This window comes from Artibeus jamaicensis, unplaced genomic scaffold, assembly GCF_021234435.1.
Source record: "Artibeus jamaicensis isolate MK-2021 breed Jamaican fruit bat unplaced genomic scaffold, CSHL_Jam_final contig_475, whole genome shotgun sequence".
Lineage (NCBI taxonomy): Eukaryota > Metazoa > Chordata > Mammalia > Chiroptera > Phyllostomidae > Artibeus > Artibeus jamaicensis.
The window spans coordinates 1,999,486-2,023,393 of record NW_026521852.1 but is presented as its reverse complement, the minus strand read 5'-3'; the positions used below and the strand labels follow the sequence as shown (position 1 = coordinate 2,023,393).

The 23,908-nt window shown below is 51.5% G+C and overlaps 1 protein-coding gene and 1 pseudogene across 2 annotated transcripts in view; one reads left to right on the top strand and one right to left on the bottom strand.

Moving 5' to 3' along the window:
• RASSF5 (Ras association domain family member 5) overlaps positions 1-23,908 on the top strand; it is a 70,868-nt gene that overhangs the window by 19,101 nt on the left and 27,859 nt on the right. Inside the window, exon 2 of one of the 2 annotated variants that reach the window (XM_053667985.1) lies at positions 6,442-6,563. In XM_053667985.1, coding sequence (XP_053523960.1) covers positions 6,442-6,563 — 122 coding nt within the window. Of the gene's footprint in view, positions 1-6,441; positions 6,564-22,668; positions 23,436-23,908 lie in introns of those variants that run through there. The other variant, XM_037155344.2, reaches the window with a different exon arrangement.
• Positions 10,868-18,239, bottom strand: LOC128627843 (histone H3.3C-like; annotated as a pseudogene).

Here is a 23,908-nt window from a genome sequence, read left to right as displayed (position 1 = left end):
TCCCTGGCCTCCTCCTCTGCCCGTCTGCGCTGCTGGTCCCTAGAGATGGTTCCGTGAGAAACCCCTTCTGCTTGGGCCTCAGGGCACTGGGTTCCCAGTGTGGCCTCGGTCTATGTTGTGGGTCGGATTGTACCCCCACCCCAAAATGTGCTGAAACCCTAACCCTCAGTGCCTGAGAATGTGACTGATTTGAAAACAGGGTAGTTGCAGGTGTAATTAGTTAAGCAGGTGGTCCCCATATCCAATATGATGGCTGTTCTAGAAGAAGGTGACCCTGTGGAGACAGACACACAGGGAGAGGCCATGCAGAGATGGAGGGAGGTGGAGACTGCAGTGATGCAGCTGCAAGCCAAGCAGCACTGGAGGTCGTCTGCAAACCACCAGGAGCGGCAGGAGGGAGGGAAGAGTCTCCCCGGCAGGTTTCAGAGGCGGCGTGATCGGCCAAGAGGTTGATTGCAGACCTCTGGCCTCCAGACCCCAGACAGTGATTTGCAGTTCTGAGCACCTGTTTGTGGCGCTTTGCGTGGCAGCTGGGGGGCCGACAGAGCCTGGGGCGGGCCCTACGAGCCCCCTCTCCGTCCTGGCTCCCGGTTCCTTCCTCGGAGAAGGGCCGTCTTTGGGTCACATCATTCTTCCTCAAAGTCAGCCCTTCCATTTCCACAGGCCCCTCTTCCCAACCTGAAAGCACATTTATTCCTCAGAACCTCCTGGGAGTGGAGACAGGGCCTGCAGCTGGAGAGGAGGGCGAGAAAGGAAGGGCTGGTTCTGCTTTCCAGATGCCAACACTGAGGTTAAGTGACGCCTGTGCTCCCTGAGACACTACAGTTAGAGCCAAGGAAGGGCACCTCCACGCCTTTGCTGCCTCTTGTCGGGGGGATCCTCGTCCTACTTGTTCTGCCATGTGACAGCTCCCTGTCTCCCCTTGGCTCCTGCTACAAGGGACTGGGAGTCACCTGCAGCCCGGTCCCTTCTTGAAGCTCCCGGAGCCTCCCAGGCCGTGAAGCCTTACCTGCCAGCAGTGGCCCACAGGCATCTGTGTCTTCTGAACAGGCTTCCTGGGTCTGAGCCCCTGCTGTGAGCTCACTCACTGCTTATCTTTGCACAAGTGTGTCCCGTCTGCCCCCCGGCCCGCCTGAGTCCCCCTGGTGTCCTGTCTTACTCATCTTCACCCTCATGCGAGCAGAGGGCCTGGGGAAGTCCGTACTCAAGACATTGAAGCTGCTGCCAAAGGTGATGGCGCTGCTGTCCAGGGAAGGCTGAGCCCTTCCTGGGGCCTGTGTGGCCCTGTGCCACTGAAAGTCCCTTGCCTAGATCGAGCACCAGCTGAAGGCTGTGGAGCACTGGATGCCATCATGGACGGACCTGGCCTAGCAGCACCTGGTTAGAAGCTGCCTTGAACAAGAGATGACCTGTAGGGGTTTTAACCACTGGGTCCCAGTAGAACATGGCCCTGCCTTGGAATCTCACGGGTGTCCCCTCTCAGCACAGCCAGCCTGCAGCGGCAGGCAGTGGCCCATGGGGCGTGCTGCTGTGTTCGGAGATGGCCACAGTGGCTCTGACTTCACTTCCATTGGCCTGAAAGCCCAGGCTTGCCACTCCCGGGGGCCGGGGGCTGTCACGGTGTGCTTCCGTGTTTGCGCCAGCCGTGATCACGCGGTCTGATGGAGCGGAGTCGCTGGTGGTCAGCGGAGCTCTTTAAAAACCCCGAGTGTAGGTGGGGGGCACCCAGGCAACATACAGACCTGGAGTCATACAGATGTTCTCTTGGAGCCTGTATGGTCCTGTTACCCACTGTCACCCCAATACACCTGATAACAATGATAAAAGATGACATAAAATCCCAAAACACTCCTCTTGGAATCTCTGTTTCCTACCTCCGTCCAGCTCAGCATCAAGGTGTATCAAACAAAATCTTTCTGAGGTTTTGGTGCTGTTTTCACGGGGTGTACGAGTCAGAGAAAGACAGAGTCAGGGGGAGGAGAGGGGAAACTGAGAAACTCAGACGTACCGGTGGCCATGGAGTGCTGGCGTCCACAGGACGAGTTCTGGAGGAGGAGGCTGGAGGACCTGTGCTTCTCCCCAGGCACCCCCCCCTTCAGGAATCGGTGGCAGCGCTCGCCTGCCATACAGTTGGGAGAGCTTCCAGGCCTTCCTCCTCCTCATCCCCACTTCTTGGCATCCCCGGAGCATTCTTCATGCTCAGAGCGCAGCCAGAGCTGCACAGGTGTGTCTCAGGAGCGGCGCCCGAACAATGCTGCTCTGTGTGTGCTCTGGCCTCGGTGCTACCCGGGCGATTCTGGGCACTGCGGGCAGGGAGACTCGGCCTGCATGTTTCCCTGTGCCCTTTACTGCTCCCAGGGTGCAGCCGCCCTCGTGCCAGAGACTGCCCACGGTGGGGCCCAGAAATGTGTGTGGGCACTTGTAGGTGTCTGGTGCTTGCCTCAGAAAACCGGCATCATCCGTTCCAGCTCCAGGAGAGAGGACAGTGTCCAGGGGGGTCAGGGAGGCCCCGATGTGAGTGGGCAGTGAAGGTGGGAACAGTGGGCAGTGAAAACGGTGGGCCTCGTTTTCGGGCATGAGGGAGAAGAGCAGCAGACTGCTAACCGCCATCCCAGACATGGTAGGGAGCTTCGGAAGGTTGGGGCAGAAGGTTTGCAGATTCTGGAACCTCCGAGAGTCCCTGCCTCCATTGAGGTGCTCCCTGCAGGCATTAGTGGCCAAGCCCGCACAAGAGGTGCGGCCCAGGTGCCTCTCTTTGGGGTGTAAGGGAAGCTGGAAGCTGGGGAGAGTGAGGGTCTCATTTTAAAACTGCAAAAAAGAGTGGGAAGAAGAGACCCATCCTCACCTCAAGACAGAGTTTGCTGTGACAGCTTTAAAGAGTCTAAATGTGCCAGTTTTTTTATTTTTTTTATTTTTTTTAATTTAATTTATTTATCTTTAGAGGGGAAGGAGAGAGGGAGAGAAACATCAATGCATGGTTGCCTGGACGCGGGGCCTCCGCACCCAGGCATGTGCCGGTCGAACTGCAATCCTCTGGTTCACAGGCCCGTGCTCAATCCACTGAGCTACACCAGCCAGGGCTTAAATGTGCCAGTTTTTTTAGAAATTGTTAAAATAAAGGAGAAGTGTCAGGATCCTGAGCCCTTATGAATCAAAAGTTGTCCCCTAGTGATTCAAGCAAGCCCACACTGTTGTGTCCCTTGCCACAAACCCTGCCCACTCCAGCCCCTTCAACTTTACCTCCCTCCTGCCAGGGAGCCCTTGAGGAACCTGGAAGGTACCAGCAGCCTCGGCTCTGCCACTAAGCTGTGTGTCATTGGGCACCTTGCTTTACCTCTCTGGGCCTCAGTTTCCCCATCTCTAACCCCGTCCCTAAGGCTCATTAACTCCTGCTTCCATGGAAGTGACTTGAGATGTTGTTTGCAGGCTACGCCAGCTGCGTTAGCGAGGCTTCCCCTCATTTCTCGAAGGGGCCGGTGAGAGATGGCTGACAGCCCGTCCTGCTGCTGATGATAATGCCTTTGTCCTTGGAAGCATTTTTAATGTGTGAAAACCTGTTCTTCCTGTAATTATAAACATCCTAGCGCACCAGGTAGGGCTGCTGTGACCTGTCTTTTACAGATGGGCAAAATGAGGCCCAGAAGAGTGAATTCCTTCCCCAGGGACCCATGGACCCTGGTGATCAAATTAATGTGAGTTCGTAGAAGAAGTGCCAGTCCAGAGCCAGGTGATCTGACACTGAGAAAGTCACTGATGTCCCTAAGCCCCAATCCCCGTCTGTAAAGTTACAATAGTAGTGATTGCAGGGTCACACGGAATAATGGAGGGAAAGCCTGTTTAGTTGGCAGAGGTGTGCATACCTCGTTTTATTGTGCTTCACTGTGTGGCACCTCACAGGTGGCTCATGGTTCACGGATGGAAGGTTCTCAGCAACCTGGCCTCAGGCAAGTCTATCGGCGACATTTTCCCAATTGGTGTCCCTGAGTTGCGTTTTGGTCATTCTGTCAATATTTTAAACTTTTTCATCATCATTGTATTTGTTGTGATGATCTGTGATCAGTGGTTTTTAATGTTACTATTGTAATTATTAGGGGCACCACAAACTGCGCCCATAGGAGACAGTGAACTTAATAAATGTGTGTTTCCGACTGTCTCCCATTTCTCTTCTTCTCCTTGGGCCTCCCTATTCCCTGAGACAAGCGGTATTCAAATTAGGTCAAGTAATAACCCCACGATGGCCTCTAAATGTTCGTGTAAAAGGAAGACTTGCACGTCTCTCACTTTAAGTCAAAAACTAGAAATGAATAGGCTCAGTGAGGAAAGCATGTTGTAAGCCGAGACAGGCAGAAAGCTGGGCCAGTGGCGCCAAACAGTTTCAAGTTGTGAATGCAAAGGGTCCTTGAAAGAAGGTAAGAGTGCTTCTCCAGGGGACACCAGGATGATAAAGCGGAGCAGCCTTATTGCTGATACGCTGGAAGTTTTATTGGTCTGGGTAGAAGATCAAACCAGCCACAACATTCCCTAAACCGGAGCCTAATCAAGAGCAAGGCCCTAACTCCGTTCAATTCTATGAGAGCTGAGAGAAGCTGCAGATGAAAAGTGTGAAGCTAACAGAGGTAGGCTCATAAGGTTTAAGGAAAGATGTCTCTGTAACATAACAGTGCAAAGTAAAGCAGCAAGCTCTGATCTAGAAGCTGCACCAAGCTACCCAAGAAGATCTAGCTGAGATCATTAAGGAAGTGTCTATAGTGAACTTATTTCCCATGTACACAAACAGCCTTCTATTGGAAGAAGAGACCATGTACGAGTTTCACGGCTAGAGAGAAGCTGGTGGCTGGCTTCAGAGCTTCAAAGGACAGGCTGCCTCTTTGTTAGGGGCTAATGCAGCGGGTGACTTTACGTTGAAGCCAGCGCTCATTAACCTTCAGAAAATGCCAGAGCCCTTAAGAATCACACTGAAGCTACTCTGCCTGTGCTCTGTAAATGCAACAACAAAGCCTGGATGAGAGCACATTTGTTTACAACTTGGTTTAGTGAGTATTTTAAGCCCACTGGTGAGAAGCACTGCTCAGAGGAAATGCCTTTCAAAATATGCTGCTCATTGATGAAGTACCTAGGCATGCAAGAGCTCTGATGGAGATGTACAAGGTTAATGTTGTTATGCCCATCGTCACAACATTTCCCCTGTAGTCCGTGGGTTGAAGAGTAAGTTTGACTTTCATGTCTTCTAAGGGATACATTTTGTAAGGCACAGCACCCAGGTAGTGCTTCCTCTGCTGGGTCTGGGCGACGTAAGTCAAAAACCTTCTGGGAAGGAGTCATCATTTTACGTGCCATTAAGAACATTTGTGATTCATGGGGAGAGGTAAAAATATCAACATTAAAAGGAGCTGGGAACAACCTGACTCCAACACTCTTGATGACTCGAGGGGTTCCAGGCTTCAGGGAAGGAAGTACCAGCAGCCTTGGTGGAAATATCAAGGGAACTAGAATTAGAAGTGGAGCCTGGTGATGTGACTGAGTCGCTGTCGTCTCACGATAAAACTTCTCATGGATGAGCGAAGGCGATTTTCTGAGATGGAGTCTACTCCTGGTTGACATGGCAACAAAGGAGTCAGAATACGACCGAGACTTCGTTGTTACGGCAGCAGCCGGACTTGATGGACTGACTCCCACTGTGAAAGAAGCTCCACTGAGGGTAGAATGCGGTCAGACAGCATCATGGCTACAGAGAAATTGCTGTGACAGGAAGGAGGCACCAAAGTGGCAGACTTCTCTGTTGTCTTCTTTAACACATTGCCATGGTCACCCAGCCTTTAGCAACTGGCACCTTGACCAGTCAGTGGCCCGCTTGAGGCTCACTGAAGGCTCATAGGATGGCTAGCATTTTTAGCAATAAAGCATTTAAATTAAGTTATATACATTTTTTAAAAGATTTTTAGTTATTTATCTTTAGAGGGGAAGGGAAGGAGAGAGAGAGAGAATATCAATGTATGGTTCCCCCACTGGGAACTGGCCTGCAAGCTAGGCATGTGCCCTGGCTGGGAATTGAACTTCGATCCTTTGGTTCCCAGCCCGAGCTCAATCCATTGAACAACACCAGCCAGAGCTATACATTGTTTTTTAAAGGTATAATGCTGCTGCTCACTTAATGGGCATAACTTTTCTATGCCCTGGGAACCAAGGCATTTGTGTGTTTATTGCAGCACTCACTTTGTTGCGGCAGCCTGGAGCTGAACCTGCGGTTTCGCCCACGCGTGCCTGGCAAGCACTCGTGGGTCTTCGCCGTTTGCAACAGCTTGGAGAGCCGCGTCATTCTCACTGATTCTCCCACCCTCCACTTCTCTCTCGCATGGTTTTCCCTCTAGGAGTTAAATGCAGCCCCTCAGGTTTTCTCTCTGGGAAGCCTGGCCCCTAACCCCCCTGTGTTTTTCCCTGCAGACTGTAAGTTCACCTGCCACTCGGAGTGCCGCCATCTGATCCAGCTGGACTGCAGTCGGCAGGGAGGCCCGGCCCGGGACAGGCCCTCTCCAGAAAGCACCCTCGCTCCGACCTTTGGCCAGGTAGGCCGCAGAGCTCGAGGACCAGGCTGGAAGCAGCCTTTGCTGGTGCCTTGGGCTCCACTGTCTCTCCAGCAGCTCTGGCGGGGGGTAGGGTAGTAAGGGGTGGCATGAGTACTCCACATGTGCTGGATGTTAGGGTCCCCTTCTGGCCAGAGGGGGTTCACAGATGCACATTCTCATTCTGCATCCAATTGTGATGTGTGTGGGGGTTTTTGTTTTTGTTTTTGTTTTTTCCACATACCAGCAAAGCAACTCTCTGATACCAGCTGGGTGTCTTGCAACTCAGCTTCGCTCTCTGCTCCTCCCCCACCTCTTCAGTTGTCCCCTGGCTTCTGCCCGACCAGCTGTAGAGGGGAGGTTACCACAACTCCCTCCTTGGGTTTGATTAATTTGCTAGAGCAGCTCACAGAACACAGAGAAACATGTTGCATATCAGATTATTATAAAAAGATAGGACCAAGGAACCGCCAGACAGAGGTGATGCCTTGGCGAGGTGTGTGGGAAGCGGCACCCGAGCTCCATGCCCTCTCCAGACGCACCCTGTTCCCTGCACCTTCCCGTGCTCACCAGCCGGGAAGCTCTCGGATTCCTGTCCTTCGGGTTTTTATAGAGACTTCACTATATAGGCATGATTGGTTGAATCACCTGTCATTAGTGATGGATTCAACCTCCAACCCCTCTCCCTTCCATGGAGGTCGGGGGGTGGGGCTGAAAGTTCCAACACTCTAATCGCTCGGTGGGCTCTGCTGGCAACTAGCCCCCTTCTTTAGGTGGGATCCAAAAGCCACCTTATTAACAGAACAAGAGACACCTTGGTGGCTCTCATCACTCCGGAAATTTCAAGGGTTTTAGGAGCTCTATGCCTGACCTGGGGACAAAGACCAAATGTACATTTCTTATTATGAATCACAATAAAGCTCCTTTCCAAGAGACTGAGGGATGCAACAGGAACAGTGACACGGACAGGTCTGTCCTCTGGTACAGAGCCTGCCTTGACCTTGGACTTTAAGCCAGAGGTGTGGGTATGGGTGGGGCAGCAGGGGTCCCACAGGAGGCCCCTGAAGATCCCCTGAGGCCTCAGAGCCCTGGAGCCGTGGGAATGTTGGGGCTGCCAGCCAGACCAGATGAACGGCAGAGGGTCCCGTCCAGTATTTCCTCCCTGTGCTAAAGGACCAGGAAATTTGATGCCCAAACCACGTCTCGGTTCTAGACTTTGCCAAGGCATTGAATCAGGATGCGGCTGCACTTTGAGGTCTAGGATTTGGAAGGGTGACAGGAAGGATAGGAAGGGTGACAGCTTTTTTTGACTCTTGCATTGAACAAGAATTTATTGAGTATCTACTATGTGCTAAGCACTGGTGAAAGTAAGATAATAAATGATACGTCCCATTTTATATCCTTAAAGAGGTTACATTCTGGCAGGGGAGACAGAATACAACCAAATAGTATATATACTGTGATGCAGTTTGCCATAAAGTATGAATCAATTGTTTTGAGCCCAAAATACAATTGTTTCTGTTGGAAGAAATCATGGAGGACTTCCCAAAAAAGGTGACATTGGATCTGAATCTTAATGTGTGAATCAAGGGCTGCCTGTCAAGGAAGTAACGAGTGTTCCAGGACACCATCCATGTATTCATTCAACAAATATGATTTGAATGTTGAGCATATGCAGGCCCAGGAATGCCAGGAACTTAGTGATGAAGTAAACAGATATGACCCCTGCCCTCCAGTGCTTGCAGCAGAGTAGCGAAGCTGGACTTTAAACAAGTAAGCCCCAGCTTTATGAAGGAAAAGCCCAAGGTACTGTGAGAAACAATACAGATACTGGGTAACTGGTTATTTCCTGAAGAGACCCTGAGTGAACCTGGGGGTGCTGGGGTCCTGCCCCCAGTCCCCAGACTCGCCTCCTGTCTGCATTTTCTGGCCACGTTGCACGTGACCCGTGCTGCTTGGTTATCTAAACTGCCCATGGGTGTCACCAGCCACTCAGCTACTCCCCGGTGCCTTTCTCTCCCACTGGGAAGGCTTTCCTGGAGAGCAAATATGGTGTTTGTTTTTATAAAATGAGATTGAATCAGCCCTGGCCAGGCGGCTCAGTGGGTTGGAGCAGTGTCCCGTACACCAGAAAGGCTGCAGGCTGGTGCCCAGTCGGGGCACGTGTGGGAGGCAATCGATCGAGGTGTCCCTTTCACGTCTCTCCCTCTCAGTCGATAAACATATCCTTGGGTGAGGACTGTAAAAGTGATATTGAATCAATTCTGCAATACGTATTTTAAAATTCTATATATCCTCCACACGCTTTGCAATAGTAACTGCTTATGGTGCGGCCTGAATGTAACCCAGCCTGTTGGGAGGGCCTTGTCTCTAGCCAGAACCTGTCTAACCAGGTTTTGGCAGGGAGGGGAGGAGGAAGAGGGAGGACACAATTCTGACTCCCAGAGCCCTAGCCAACGACTTTTGCTGAAGGTATTCCTCAGCACACCATGTAGCACACCATACAGCAACATTTCTTAAAAATCTTATTTAAACAGCTCTTTATTTTCCCAATTTTCTGTCTCATTTGGGAGCTTCCAAGTCTGTCTTCTCTCCGTTCCCTTCAACTCCATGCATCTCTCAGCCTGCAGCCTGCACCCCACTACTTCCTGGGTTTCCAGTCTCTTCCGTCCCTTCTTCTAAAGCTGCAGGTCTCAAAGTGGGGCGATTTGCCCCTTTCCCCAGAGGATATATGGCAGTTTCTGGAGATGTTTTTGATTGCCACAATTGGAGGGTGCTGCTGGCATCCAGGGGTAGAGGCCCGGGTGCTGCTGACGTCCAGGGGTAGAGGCCCGGGCGCTGCTGACGTCCAGGGGTAGAGGCCGGGCGCTGCTGAATGGGCTGCAGTGCTCCAAAAAGGCTCCCACAGTGAAGATCCTCTGACCCCAAATGTCAGCAGTGCTGAGGTGGAGGAACCCTGCCTAACGCTGGTCAGCTGCTCCCAGTGTGGGGGCAGAAGGACGCAGAGGGGTCTGGGGGTTGCCACACACATCGTCCCATCTTCAGAATGTCAGTTCTGAGCATTTGGAGGCAGAGGCACCCCCTTTCCCTCTGTCGGGGACCCCCGGGGAAGCTAAGTTATGGCTATGTCTAGAGCTGAAGCACACAGACATATATTGGGTTGGCCAATAAGTCCATTTAGTTCTTTCCATAAAATAAGAGACACATTTTTTATTTCCATCAATACCTTTATTGATTTGGATATTTTGAGTATGTTGGCTATCTCCTGCTCTTGGCTTCTAGTGGGTAGAGGCCAGGGGTGATGCTAAATATCTTCCAATGGATAAGACAACCCTGCGGGGCAAAGAATTTTTGGCCAAAAGGTCAATAGTACCAAGAAACTTCACAATCCACTTTTGACACTTTTGATCAGTCACAGCACCTTCTCCACACACTGCACAAATCTTTTTCTGTCTTTCACTTGTGTTTTTACCTTTCTTGAAATAATAAAGCATAATAAGCCATAAATGTTGCATACTTTCCTCCATCTTCAATATTAAAATGGCTGCACGTAAATTTACCAACTTCGATAAGTTTTTTTTATAGTTTAATGTATTTTAGTAGCAAGATTGCAGGAGTGGCACAGAAGACAGACAACATTAAAAACACGCGTGCATGGAGAACAGCTCAGTTAGAAAAGCGGGCGAGTGGGTGGGACCTGCTGGTGGTAAAAGTGCTACAAACATCCTTTAGTTGCCACCAGTAAGAAATTTACTTGTTTTTTAAAAATCCAAAGGCTGGCATTTTCCAGAAAAATTTAGCAGGTTTATTCTTTTTTAAAAGATTTTATTTATTTTTAGAATGAGGGAAAGGGAAGGAGACAGAGAGGGAGAGAAACACCAATGTGTGGTTGCCTCTTGTGTGCCCCCAACTGGGGACCTGGCCTGTCACCCAGGCATGTGCCCTGAGTGGGAATCCCACTGGCAACTGTTTGGTTTGCAGGCCGGTGCTCAGTCCACTGAGCTATACTAGCCAGGGCTAGCAGGTTTATTAATATTGTTATAAAGTTGAACTGCTGAAACTTGTTCACTGAAATATCTTGACTCGCATTAATGCTTTGTGTTCCCACATTTATATTTTAAAAATTCACACACAAATGAAAATGGAAAAACCTCCAATACCTGATTTCTGGCCCCTATTTTCCACTTGCAGTCAAGCATATACTTAGGCACCTTTTGATCCCATGGAAAAAAATATCTAACATTCATAAGAGGAAGAAGATAATTTCTTTTCTTAAAGAATGAAATGTTTCCCATCAGAATGGATTCTTAAGCACATTCTCCACGTATGTGGTGTCCTAGCTGGATGTCTTTTGGCAAAATTGTTACACGTTTGGTGTGGACAGCACACAGGTTGGTGTCTTCAAAAAGGCCACCCAGACAGGCCTCACTTGCCTCCTGCGAAACACCAATAGCTGCACCCTGGAAGCGTAGATCTGTTTGAAGTCCTGAGCAATTTCTCACACCAGATGCTGGAAGGCAAGTTTTCAAATCAGGAGTTTAGTGGACTTCTAATAACACCTGATTTCACCAAGTGCCACAGTCCCAGGCCTGTAACGATGAGCTTTCCTCACCCTTCCAGTAGAGGGCGCACTCTTGCGAGCGGCTTTGATAGCCAGTTGCTTCCTCGGTGTGGTGGATTTGCAGGCACTCTGCTTTGTAAGAGCCTTGGTATAGAGACCCCTTCACTCACCCCCCCCTTCTCCTTAGGCTGGAGCTCGATGAGCTAGATGTGCCACTGGTGTTAGAGAGCGATGGCCTGATAAGGTTTTTTTTTTTAATGCACACTGATATGGCAGCTGTCATAATACAAGCTAACAAATTTGTTTCAAATGAAGTTAAAGCCATTGTATAGAAAAAACTAAATGAACTTTTTGGCCAACCCAATAGAAGGAGCCACATAGAAACACACAGAAGGAGCCAGGAGGCCCCTGTGGGTGTGGAGCAGCCCCCAGCCAGCAAACAGCCCGGAGTGGGGTTGCTCCGTAGGCGGGGGCGGGCCGCCCTGTCTGCCTTGGACAGGCCTGACTGCGAGCTTCCGCACAAGTGGGGCAGGACCTGGCCTTCTATCAATAAAACCTGGGCCCAGCTCCAGCCTCGCTCGCCTTTTCTAAAAAGCGTGTTTGTGCTGGTTTCCGCCTTGGCCAGATTTTCTGTTAAATACCAGGATAGACTTTCTTTCACCTTGACATTGTCACCTGGGCTAGCTAACCTAATGTTTGAGTGCCGTTTTCCTGAGGGGCTTATTGTGGCTAGGGCCTTGGTCTGAGTTCAGCTAGTGTGGGGCATATGGCTGTGAGGAGGTCTCAGCTTGGTGGCATTGCTGCTTTTTGCTCCTTAAGGGGAAAATAAAATAATTGATTTTCCTCCATCCAGAGAGAACCACTGTTAGTTAACATTTTTTATTTTTTCTTTCTGTGCATTCAGACATTTTTGCAAACATTGTCGAGGTCACCCTGTAGGTAGGCAGGTATCGACCTTGGAAAAGCAGCAGTCCCAGGGTTCTGCCCTCTCTCTGCCATGCCTGAGGGAGGCAGGGGGGAGGGAGAAGGGGCAGGTGTGGAGGGGGCGGCTCAGAGCCCCCAGGTCTACTCACAAGACCACGTGGGCTTGTGTTCAGGCAGAGAAACGGAGGAAGGGTGGCTGGCGACTGCCTATGCTTTTGCCAGCCTCAGAGCCAGCGTTCCTGAGTCTCTCCTTGGAGATCCCTGAGGCCTGCGATGTCTGCCTTTTCCCGTGGGCACCCACTGCTGACCAAGCAAACCTCCTTAAGTCCACCCCAGACGCCTTCTTCAGTTGAAGCCTGTCTCCCAGAGAACACGGCTGCCATTGGCTGAAGGCCACTATAAATTGCCAAACCGGCTGCAGTTCTCTTATCTGGAGGCATGCCCCAGTGACTTCATACTTCAGGTGGTCTTACGGGTGGCCTCACCACTTTGCTTCTGGGATGAAAAAGCCCTCAGGGGTCCCCAGGCACTCCTGAGGAATTGAGGTCTCTGCTGCTTGGGCCCGGTCCTTTCACTGTCTCCTGGGAAAGGCGACTTGAAGGGAGGAAGTCCTTGCCCCAGACAAGACTGCATCGTCTGCATTGTCATCATAACCTGCAGTGGCCAGAGGGGATCTGGGTGGCTCTGTCCTCCTGGCCTTTGGTGCTATTTTTCTTGGTATATGGAATGTCCAGATGACAAGAGAAAAACTCTTTATTCCACTCAAATCACTGCAACCAGGGATTGAATCTTAGTCCAGCCCCTCCTCCATCAGGTCCCAAACCTCACTCAGGCACTTTCCACTCAGGACTCAGGCCGTGTCCATGCTCCAACTCTGCTATTATTTACTTAGCCTTTCTCCACAGTAAAGTTCAGTAAACCTGAACTTTATTTTAGTAAACTTAAACTTATACATTAAAGGAGCTTTTTAAAAGCCTGAATCACTATTTGATGTACTTAGGGTTTTTTGCTGACACATCAGATTAATTATTCATCTCTAAAAGTAAAAGACCAATGTGTCTAAGGGCTGCCTCAAACCCTTCCTGCGTGTGTCTGTGAAGCCAGGCATGATTCTGAAATCCCCAGAACCATCGCAGGGACACCGCCTGCAGGCGCTGCTCTCTTCAGCCGTTTGTCCCGGACTGCACAGGGTGTGTTGGGTGGAACTGGGGCCTAAAGGGCCCAGTGGGCCGTGGAGAGGGTCCCGGGACAGCTGGAAGGAAATTCCAGCCCCTACACTAGTACCACACCACAGCGCCATTCCAAAGGAGAGATAGACCCATATACCTCAGGGAATAGGGTGAACTGAAAACAAGTCACATGACGGTACACACAGGACAAACCCATTTGCATTTTGTACCGGTGTGTGTGTGTGTAAATGTAGCACGAAGGGTTCAAGACACCGCCAGCCACTGGAAGAGATTTCGCCTGGGCGGGCAGGGAGTTGGAAGGGGTAGAGTGTGACAGCTTCCACTGTTGGCCTTCGATTGTGTTGCGTGGATGTCCAGAAACTGTGGTGTGTGTCTAGTGTAATGTTGTAAGAAGCTGGTAACTGTTTTCTTAAACAAAAGAAAGGCCCCTGGCATGGGTGGCAGAAGAGCTAGGTTCTAATCCAGACTGTGTAGACGAGATAAGTGGTGTGTGACAAAAGACAAGCCTCTTGGTGTCTCTGAGCCCCAGGTCTCCCCGCCGAGCAGTGGGTGGGTAGGCAGGGTGGCTGTGAGGCTCCACGGGAAGGTGCGAGACTGTGCCTGCCTGCGGGGGAAGGGGTGGGCATCGGCGCATTTCTGCGGATTTTTGTATCGCCTCGCCTGTGACGCCTGTGACGCAAGCCCTCAGTGGCTTGCTATTGTCCTCAGACTCCATCTAAATGTGGATTAGCACATGAAAGCCTTCACGGTCTGGCTCCGCCGGTTCTCCAGAATACCAGTGATGGTTTCATCCTACATAGGAAACCAGGACACTGTGTGGTTTGGGTGTGCACATCTTACTATAAGACTTAACGATTATCTCCTTTGCAGCCCAAGTTATTATTCCACTCTGTTGATAAAAAGACCAATAATAACCAGCCCCCATTCACCAAAGGGACAGATGGCTTTCAAAGCCCCAGGGCAGGTCAGCCCCGCCTGCTGGTGTTTCGGCCTGACAGGTTGCTGCCGCCTCCACCCCCTCCCCCATCCCGCGGCTGTCATTCCTCCGCAGGGCCCCTCAGGAACCATCTCCTTCAGCCCCGGCAGCCGCGGAGTCGTGACTCAGCAGGCGTGTAAAGCTCCGTTTCCTGGCACCTCGCCCTGAGCTCCCTCCCGCAGTCGCCCCGCTCCTCCCTGCGCTCTCTACCCCGCTCTGTCTTTGCAGAACCTTTGGCTGTGTAAGCACCTGGGGCCAGTTGTGCCCCAGCCCGCAGCCCAGCGGCCACGGCTGAACCCAGAACTACCACACGGGGGAGCTTGGGACCAAGAAGGGGAGAGCCTGGGGGAGGGGCCTGTCCCTCCCAAGGGCGAGCCCCTCCTCTTTTGTAACCAAGGCTCAGGATAAATACCCGGGCACCTCGCAGGGGATTCTGGGGCCTGGGCCCTCTTTGAAATGCTCAATACATGTTTAGCAAATGCAATTGTAGGCCATTAACAACAGTAGAGACCTTTCATTGAGTCATACCGTGTGGTCCACTTGTTTAATCAATTATTGAGGGATGTCGAAATCTCCAACTTTAATTGTGGACTTGCCTACTTTTCCTAACAGCTCTAGCTTCCTCTTTGAGGGGGACCCAGAAAAACTGGAATTGTCTTCTGGAGGGCCGCCCTCTTGTAGTGTTACCGAACAACAGGAGGTGGTCCGAGGGAGGGGCAATACAATATTTGGCCCACCTAGGGATGCCCAAAACTGCTATAAAACAGGGGCCCCTCCCCCAAAAAACCAAAATACTAAAATCTACTGGGCCCTTCTGTCCGCCGCCAATTGGAAAGACATCTCTCAATGCCAGAGATTTGTGAAAAGGAAACAAAATGTTTATTTAATGCTATTCAGGCCTAATGCCACCACTAAAATATCAAAGTCCTTTAGGTTGTACACCTACACCCACACAGCGCTCCCCTTCTCCCACTGTCCCAACTCCGGGTACCGTAAATCAGGAAAAGAGCACACGTCTGTATTGCAGGCCGCTGGCACCGTCAGCTGTGTCACTGTGCAGGATCTCGAGTTAATCCAAAGTACTGTGGTACCCTCTCATGGTCCACTGGCAAGAGTCCTTTGTACCCAGTTCTAGTCAAAGTCTCTCTTGCTTTTCAGGCCCCGCGGCCAAAGGGGGCACCCCAAAGCCGCGTGGGCCTCTTCTACCAAAGCTGCAGGAGTCCGCACTCCACCAAAACCATGTGGCTTTCTTCTTCACCTGGCTGCAGGGATCTTCATTCTGGCAAAGCTGCGTGGTTCTTCCCTTTCACCTGGGAAAGAGGGGGTCCGCACCCTGCCAAAACCACGTGGCTCCCTCTTTCACCTCACCAAGAGGGGGTCCTCACTCTGCTGAAACCGCGTGGCTCTCTCTCATCTGGCCAAGCGGGGGCCCTTCATGTCTTGGAGCCAGTCTTTTCCAAGCTCTCACTCAGGCACCTCACTCAGGAGCGCAGCCCCTAGTTACATTCTGAGTCCAAGCCCTTCTCACTCAGGAGAGCAGCCCCTAGTTCCCGTCTTGAGTCCCTCTAGTTCCATCCTGAGTCCCCCTAGTTCCATCCTCCGTCCCCGCTAGTTCCATCTTGAGTTCCCAAACTACTCCCTTCTCTCTCAGGAGTGCAGACCTTAGTTACATCCTCCTGAGTCCCCCAGTTCCATTACCTCCTCCCTCACTCAGGAGCGCCGACCCTAGTTACATTCTTCCGAGTCCCCTGCTACTCCCTTCTCCCCGGCTCCAAACTTGGCCACTGCTATTTAGCATATCTATGAAACCAGTTAAAGGTTATAGATACGTTAAATAATCACTCCAGAGGTTAGCTGCAAAACTGTTGCTATGCAAAACAGCTCTCAATGGTCTGGCTCCATTCGTTTCTTCCCCCTGGGGGGGGGGGTGAGGACATCTTATATGTCTCTCCAATATTCCTATACACTTTGAATTCTGGACACCATTCCAAATCTTTTTTTGGGGGCCCCCTGGCTGCACCCTGTATCAGTAGTACAGGCGTCCCCCACTAGGCAAGTGTTCCAGGAACCATCTGTATCAGTGCACCAGTTGGTGGTGCTGTGAGAGGCTGCATTCAGCTTCAGTGAATTCGTTTTGAAGACTCTTCCAATGCGTTTACAAGAGCCCCTGCCCACACTGTGCCGAGTGTTCAGCAGGTTTTGACCAAAAACTCTGACTGATACCCATGCCCCACCCTCCCTGTTGCCCTGATCTTGCCCAGAGCTAGATTTTTTTTTTTGTTTCCCTGGATGAAAAAAAGCCCCTAGAGGGAAAGGTTTTGCTGCTGTGGAAGAGGTGAAACAAAATGGCTGGAGCACTAAAAGGCATCAAAATTGAGGAGTTCAAAAAACTCTTTTGAGCAGTGGGAAAAAGTCTCAATAGTTGCATTGTACCTAACGGAGAGTATTCTGAAGGTGACTGAAGTTTAATTATGTAAGAATAAGCACACAATTTTTTATAAATAAAATCCATTTCTTTGGGTTCCCCCTGGTATTTCGAAGCTCCATTACTCAGTGACTAAACATTTAGGATAATTATTTCCTCTTGTGAATTGACCCCTTTACGTTACTAAATGACCTTTTTTTAAAGGCTTTTTTTTTTTTTTTTGCAATTTTTGCTTGAGATTTATTTTGTTTTAAAGATTTTATTTTATTTTTAGAGAGAGGGGAGGAGAGGGAGAGAAGCATTGATGTGTGAGAGAAACATCAGTGGGTTGCCTCTTATAGGCCCCCATGTGGGGGCCTGGCCTGCAACCCAGGCATGTGCCCTGACCAGGAATTGAACCCACAACCTTTTGGTTTGCAGGCCAGTGCTCAATCCACTGAGCCACACCTGCCAGGGCACAAAATAATCTTCTTATCCCTGGTAATATTCTTTGCTCTGAAATCTGCTCTGTCTGATATTAATATAGCCACTCCAGCTCTCTTTTGATTAGCATTAGCATGGTATTTCTTTATTCACTTTTTTACTTTTATGCTATTTGTATCTTTGTACTTAAATGTCATTTCTTGTAGACATTTTTCAGCAAATAGTTGGATCATATTTTAAAAAATACATTTGTATAATTTCTGTCCTTTAATTGGCTTATTTAGATAATTTACATTAATGTGATTATTTATATAAGTAGATTTAAGTCTATCATCTTGCTATTTGTTTTTGATTTGTCCTCTCTATTATTTGTTCCCTTAGGATTAATTGAATGTATTCTGTGATTCTATTTTGTCTCATTTACTGGCAGCCTATGCACCTGTGCCAAAGGAACGAGCCAGTCCCCCATGGCCCTCTCCACTCTGGCTACCTCCGGGACAGCTGCCCCCCCCTCCCCCCCATTTCCCTTCATGCTCTACAAGCCAGGAGGGCTGGCCACAGCTGTCAGGGATTTGCCCTAGGAGACATCTGTATCTCTCGGGAGCTGCCCCAGAGCCCACCGGAACAGCCCAGGCCAACCCATGGGAGCTCATTTCTGATCAGGCAGGGCCAAAAGGCTTCCCAACTAGGAAGTATCTGAGATCCTGGCTCTGAGGAGGGACAGAACTCTAGTACTTACTTCCCTAGAAGTCCTTGAGCACTGGGGACACTTCTCTGTGCTCCTCACAGCCTTCCCCTCTGCTTCCATCCTAGAAGCAGTGGCTGCCTGAGCTGCCCTCTGGCTGGGCCAGGTCAGGCCTGAGGCTCCGAGGGGACAACAGTCCTTCCTGTGTGTAGTGGTGCAGGGCCTGGCCACCTCTCACGGAGGGCCACATTACTGCAGCCGTGAGGGACTGGCCTTGTCTGGAGAGGAGCACCGAGGGATGCAGTGGTCGATCAGACACACCTTCTGGGCTTCTCGAGTCTTCCTAAAGAAGGCTCCTTGGGCCCGATTCAGACCCAGCATGAGCTCTTCTGGGCCTCTGCCTCTCTGTGTGGCTGATGTCCCTGCCTCTGTGGCTTTAAGCGTCAGGGCCCTATCAAAGCTGTTGGCCTGGCAGCCGAGCTGGAGGAGTGCCATGTGGGCTAGAACCCTGAGAAAGTGAATCTTCTGTGAGTCTAACCAAAATGGTGTGCAGTTGCTTACCTCCTATAGCAGGAAGTCACCTGGGGAAAATTGAGTGGTGGTGCCCAGTACATTTTGTGCTGTCAAATTCTGCTCTCAGGGTGGAGAGTGGCGTTCTTAAGATGAAGCCCACCAGACACCGGGGAAAAGTTGCTCCGAAGAGGCAGGGGAAAGTGTGGGAGGTGTGGTGGCTATTGGCAAATGCATCAGGAAGTCAGGAGGACAAAGGAGGAGGGTATTGACAGGCAAGAGCCAAACCACAAGAGGGCAGGGCGGCTGCTGGGAAAGCGAATCAGAGGTTGTGCAGCTGTAATGGATGGGTGCTTGACTGTGGCTGGAGATGGGTGTGAGCCCTGGGCTTGGCACGTGCTGCAGAGGGCCTTGAAGGACCCGGATATTGCTGATGTCACTGGAGGGGGACAACAGCTGTGATGGACAATTGTCAGACACAGAGTCTGCATCTGCCATGGACTTGCTGTGTGGCCACTCTGAGCCCCAGTTCACTCTTCTGTGAATTACTTCCTGCAGTGTTGTGAGCATTCAGTGAGATAACAAAATGTGTCAGAGCTCGGGAAGTCTAACGTAATTTCTTATTTCACGTTGGCCTACTGGACCGCACATTATGAGAAGGCAGGAACTACGCGTATGTCATACTCAGGCCTGAACTCGAATACTGAGGCTAGTGCTTACCATGTAGAAGGTGCTCGGGGAATATCTGATAAATGAATGTGTGTAAGAATAAGCAACTACAGCTTGACACATGATAATTATTCCATAAGTATTAGCTGAAAACTGACTAGATGCTTCTATGTTATAACAACTCTGATCAGATCTTGGCCTAGAAGGGTAACTTGGGCAACAAGGGGGCAGGGAGTTTGGAGGACGTACAGGTGGGAACAAGAGCAACTACTGGAAGGCTTTGCAGTAATGCACACGGTGGCATTCGCGGAGATGGGAAGGAAACACTGAAGGGGAAGGAGCAGGTGGAAGTGAGGCAGGGGGACAGAGGGCTCCGTGTCCCACTTGCAGAGGCGGAGGCTGCAGCAGGAGGGCCGGGCCGTCAGTGAGCTGCCTGGGAGGGAAAGAGTTCTGAGATGCCCGTCTGTGAGGTTTAGCTGATACTATTTGCATAGGTGAGACTTGGCTGTTGGAGACACAGGTGCATAGTAGGAGAAAGTAGCCGATGGCTGAACCCTGGAAAACCCCAGGAAGCTAAAGGGAAGAGCGGTGCACTGGCAGACTGAGAGAGTAGTTCCTGCCTTGTCTGCGAAGCTATGTTTTCAGGCGGTCTGCCTGCTGTGAGGGCAGTCGCAGGGCGAACTCTCGGTACTGCAGTGTTCCAGGACCTGCGTTCTGCAGCCGGCCCAGCTGGGGTGGTCTGGCTCCACCGAGCATGCACATAGCATGTGTGACTGTGTGTAAGTGACTTCCTCTGATGGAACCTCTTTGCCCCCTCTGTAAAACAGGGATGATAACTGGAGCTTGCCCATCGGTGTGTTGTAGGGATTAAATTAAATGATGCATGTCAGGTTATTAGTACAATACTTGCACATACTGGCTACTAATGATTTCAAAATATGTTTCAGAAGTGGGGTTACACCTCACCCCAATTTTTCAGCCTCCAAATACAGATCTCTACCTCTGACATCCCTCAGCGGGATAGTTGAGGAAACCTGAGGTTCAAACTTGCTCAAGCTACCATATCAAGCTGGAGTTGGAGCTGGAACTAGTAGAATACCAGCTTCTGTCTAACATCACAGTTTTTCTGGAATAAACTGGCCACGTGGCAGGATTTCATTTGAAAACGAAGAAAGCTTAGAATAATGTTTTTCAGCATTTAACCCTTTGAGACAGGAACATCACCCATTAACCATTCAGTGGGGCTTTCTGAACCCCAGCACAACGCCCCAGATTTCAGGTTCCAGTTGTGCTGCTTAAGGCGCAGAGCCCTCCTCCTGAGCCCAGGGACAAGGAACAGCCAGTTCCTGTCCTTTGCGTTTCACCTCCAGGGGCATAAAGGGCGTTGTGCAGGCTCGCTGTGCCTTCTTTCCACTGCCCCACCCCGCCAGGTTGTCGGCACTGTTGGTTCTTCATAGAGAAGAGGTCATCCGACTGAAAGGAACCCCGTCTTTCTCTCTTTGGGACCCCGAAGTTCAGTCTGGAGTTTTCCTCCTGGAGGCTGGCCAACTTATTGTATTATATACGATCTTCGCAGATTTCTTCTAGTCCCGGGGTTCTCACCAGCACGGTCTGTTCTGCTGAGTCTGCACGTGAGGCACCCTCCCAAGCCTAGATTCACTGACGGACGAAGTGGGGCAGGGAGACACAGGCAAGGAGTTCGGAGGTGTTGAAAGTATGAGCTGTGATGAAACACAGTTTCCTCATCTGCAGAGAGGGGATGAAACCTGCTGTCAAGGTTATAGAGCAACCTAGGTGAAGTAATGGGTGTTAAAAGGGCTTTGAAAAGCCCTATTCAGACATCAGGTTTTCATAATATTTGGGATGGCCTGGAGCAGCACCTAAAAGAACACGGTGTCACTCAGAATGTTTCCCAATCAGGTCTGGCTGCTCCTGTGCTGCTCACAAGGAGAGATCGTGCTGACTCCTGGGGTACTTTGGCTTGGTGTTTAAAAAAAGGTTATTAGCTGCATTTTAAGATTGCACATTTTGAATGAGTAACACCACGGTTGCTTCGCAGGGCTCCCTGCATGACTCCAAGGGCACAGTGTGGCCACAGAGAATCTGGGGTCTGTTTTTTCCTTAAGTACTGGATTCCCACTGAGCAAGAAGTGCCTTTTATAAAGAAAAGTGTGTTCCTTTGTGGCCTGGACAAAGCAGGTGGGCTGTTATTGATGGCCTGAGGAACATGCAGAGCCCCTCTCTCTGCAGCATTCATTGTCATGGCATTGGCCTTGGAGGTACTAGTGAGGCCAACACAAGCTTCCTTTGCCTGAACCTCCATCTCAGGGGAAAACCCACCAAAAAACTGCCTCCACAATACTCATGTGAAGAAAAGATTGCTCCAAACAAAGCCAGAATCTACCTTCAATACCATTAATGTGAGCTCTTCCCCTCAAACACCCCGAAGCCCCCTCCAGCCCTCGTCCCGCCCCCTGCTGCCTACCCCCACTTGTTATCTTCCTGTCCACAGAGGTGGCTGCTGGTTTTGAGGGTCTTCCGAGCCCAGGGTGGCCAGTGGCTGGAGTGCTGGCTCTCTGCTACCTCAAGTTTATGCCTGCCAGGCCCTCACAGGCTCCTAGGAGAAAGATGGCATGGGAGAATGGGACCCAATGAGCTGCACTTTGGAACCCTCCAGAGCCCTGGCAGCGTGGGCTCCTCATCAAAGTAGCCAGAGCTTTAGATGGGGTGGGCAGCCTGCTGTCTGGGGTGAGTTGAGCCTCCGCCCAACTCGTGCTCCAGGGTGGCGTTGTTTCGAAGCTGCAGGAAGAGCCTCGCAGACTTGGAGGGAGTCCGATAACCCCTCTCGGCCACTTCTCAGGGCCCCCAGGGTCCATGGACCATCGGACCCCGAGAGCACACAAGAGGCGCCAGGCTCTGGAGGCTGTGTCTGCTTTTTCTGGGACTCCAGGCGGCAGCGCCCTGACAGACGGCAGAGCGCACATCGAAACGGTCCCATCCCTGCTGAGCAGCCACATCACAGAGGCTAAGAGCGTGGGCCCTAGAGTCACACAGACTTGGGTCTCAGTCCCAGCACACAAGTCCTCCTGTGCGACCCTGAGCCCAGCTCCCTCACCCATCAAATGGGAATAATAATCTCTTTCTCCAGGCTGTTGGGAGAGTTAAATGCCCGGCTGCATGTCAGTCACCCTCACACGTGGCCCATCTTTGAACCTGGTTGTAGGTGATCTGGGAAGTTGGGGTGGCAGGGAGGTTGCCCTGATTGCTGTGAAGGATTCAGCCCTGGTCAAGGAAGGTGTTCCTTTCCCGTCTGATGGGAAATGTAAATGAGCTGTCCATGGTGGTAATGACAACATCTGGCAGAGACCCCTCTTGGCCAGACTGTCAGGGAAACACACAAATAACCTGGGTGTGTCTGCAGGCTCCTTCAGTATCCCGAGGTGCCCTGAGGTCAAGTTCCCCTTGGTGGAAGGGCAGGCTTGCTTCTGTGGTTGCCATAACTTTGCATATGGTTTGCATATGCTTGTGGGGCGCCTGCAGTGTTTTCTGGCATTTTCAACTTAGAATATTGCTACATCTCCAGGCAGGCCAAATATTGATTTCCTTCTTCTCCAGTTACTTCTCTAACCACTCTTATTGACCTGGCTCTTTCACCCAGTGAATAGGGAATGGGAGGGTGGAGTAAGAAGGTGGATGGGGAAGGGGGGAGGGACAGGGTGGACCTTACAGCACATTCAGTGCGGTGCATGCGGGCTGTCATGGGTGAGGAGAATGGGCTGTTCTCAGCAGGATGAAGGGCAGACAGAGAATTTTCCCCCTCGGGTCCATCCTGGTCTAGTCTATCCCTGCATCCTTTATCTGACCTGTGGTGCCTTAAGTCCACTGGCCACCGAGATCCAGTGGCACCCAGTGGGGTGGAGAGGTGCAGGCCTGGGGCAAAGGAGAGGGAGGGCGCCGTAACAGCCGTGCAGGGCTTTGAGGAACCTTGCGAGAGGAAGTGGCTTCGGAACCGCTCTGGCCGTACCAGGGGCAGGAAAGGCACGGGGAGGCGGGGGAGGTGTCGAGATGGCGCTCTGCGCGCGGGGCGAGGGAGGGAGCCGAGGACATGAAACCACAGAGGCCCAGTGAGCCTGGGGGCGAGGCAGGTCCGATCCGTGTTCGCAGCTGCTGGCGCCCCGCCGGGAAGGGAACAGGCTACCCCGCCGCCCGAGCCACGCGGGCCCCAGGGTGAGACACGGCGGTGGCTGGCGCCCGCGCTCTGCCTGGCCGCGTAACCGACTGGCCCAGGCTGCCTTGGAGCTCCCGCGGGAACCTGCGGAGGGCCCTCGCCTCCCTGCCTGCGTCCCGAGGGGCCCAGCGGATGCCCTCGCTGCCTCGCCAGCTCCCGGGTAGATGACGGTGGACCGCAGCATGAGCAGTGGGTACTGCAGCCTGGAGGAGGACCTGGAGGACTGCTTCTTCACTGCGAAGACCACCTTCTTCAGGAATGTGCAGAGCAAGCGTCCTTCGAAGGTACGCTCCATAATCGAGTACAGGAGACTTTCAGGGGCCGTTGGGGAGAATGACCTCTGTGGTCTCGGAGGGAAATGTCGCTCCTGGCAAACAGGCAAGGCCTGTCCTTACCAGAGTGGCTGGGCAGTTGCCGCGGCCCTCTGGCACTTGGCTGCACAGACCAGAGGTTGGGTCTAGAGCCCTTCGGGGACCACCGGCACCCAAGATTCTCTTTTCGGCATTTCCTGTCCCTAGACCTTTTCAAAATGGCTCTCTAGGATTTTGGCCGCACTGGACTCATGGTTTGGCCACATGCTCACCTGTATCTGGGAGAGTGATGGGGCAACTGTTTCTTTCTCTGTTTCCCCCAAATTTGAGCTTGGAAGCTCTAGGTGGAAGGCGATTTCACGCAGTCCCCCCCCCGCAGGGTAAACACTTGGAGGCTGAGACTTCCGTATTGTGAATGCCCAGACACCGTCTTAAAACCCAGTCCA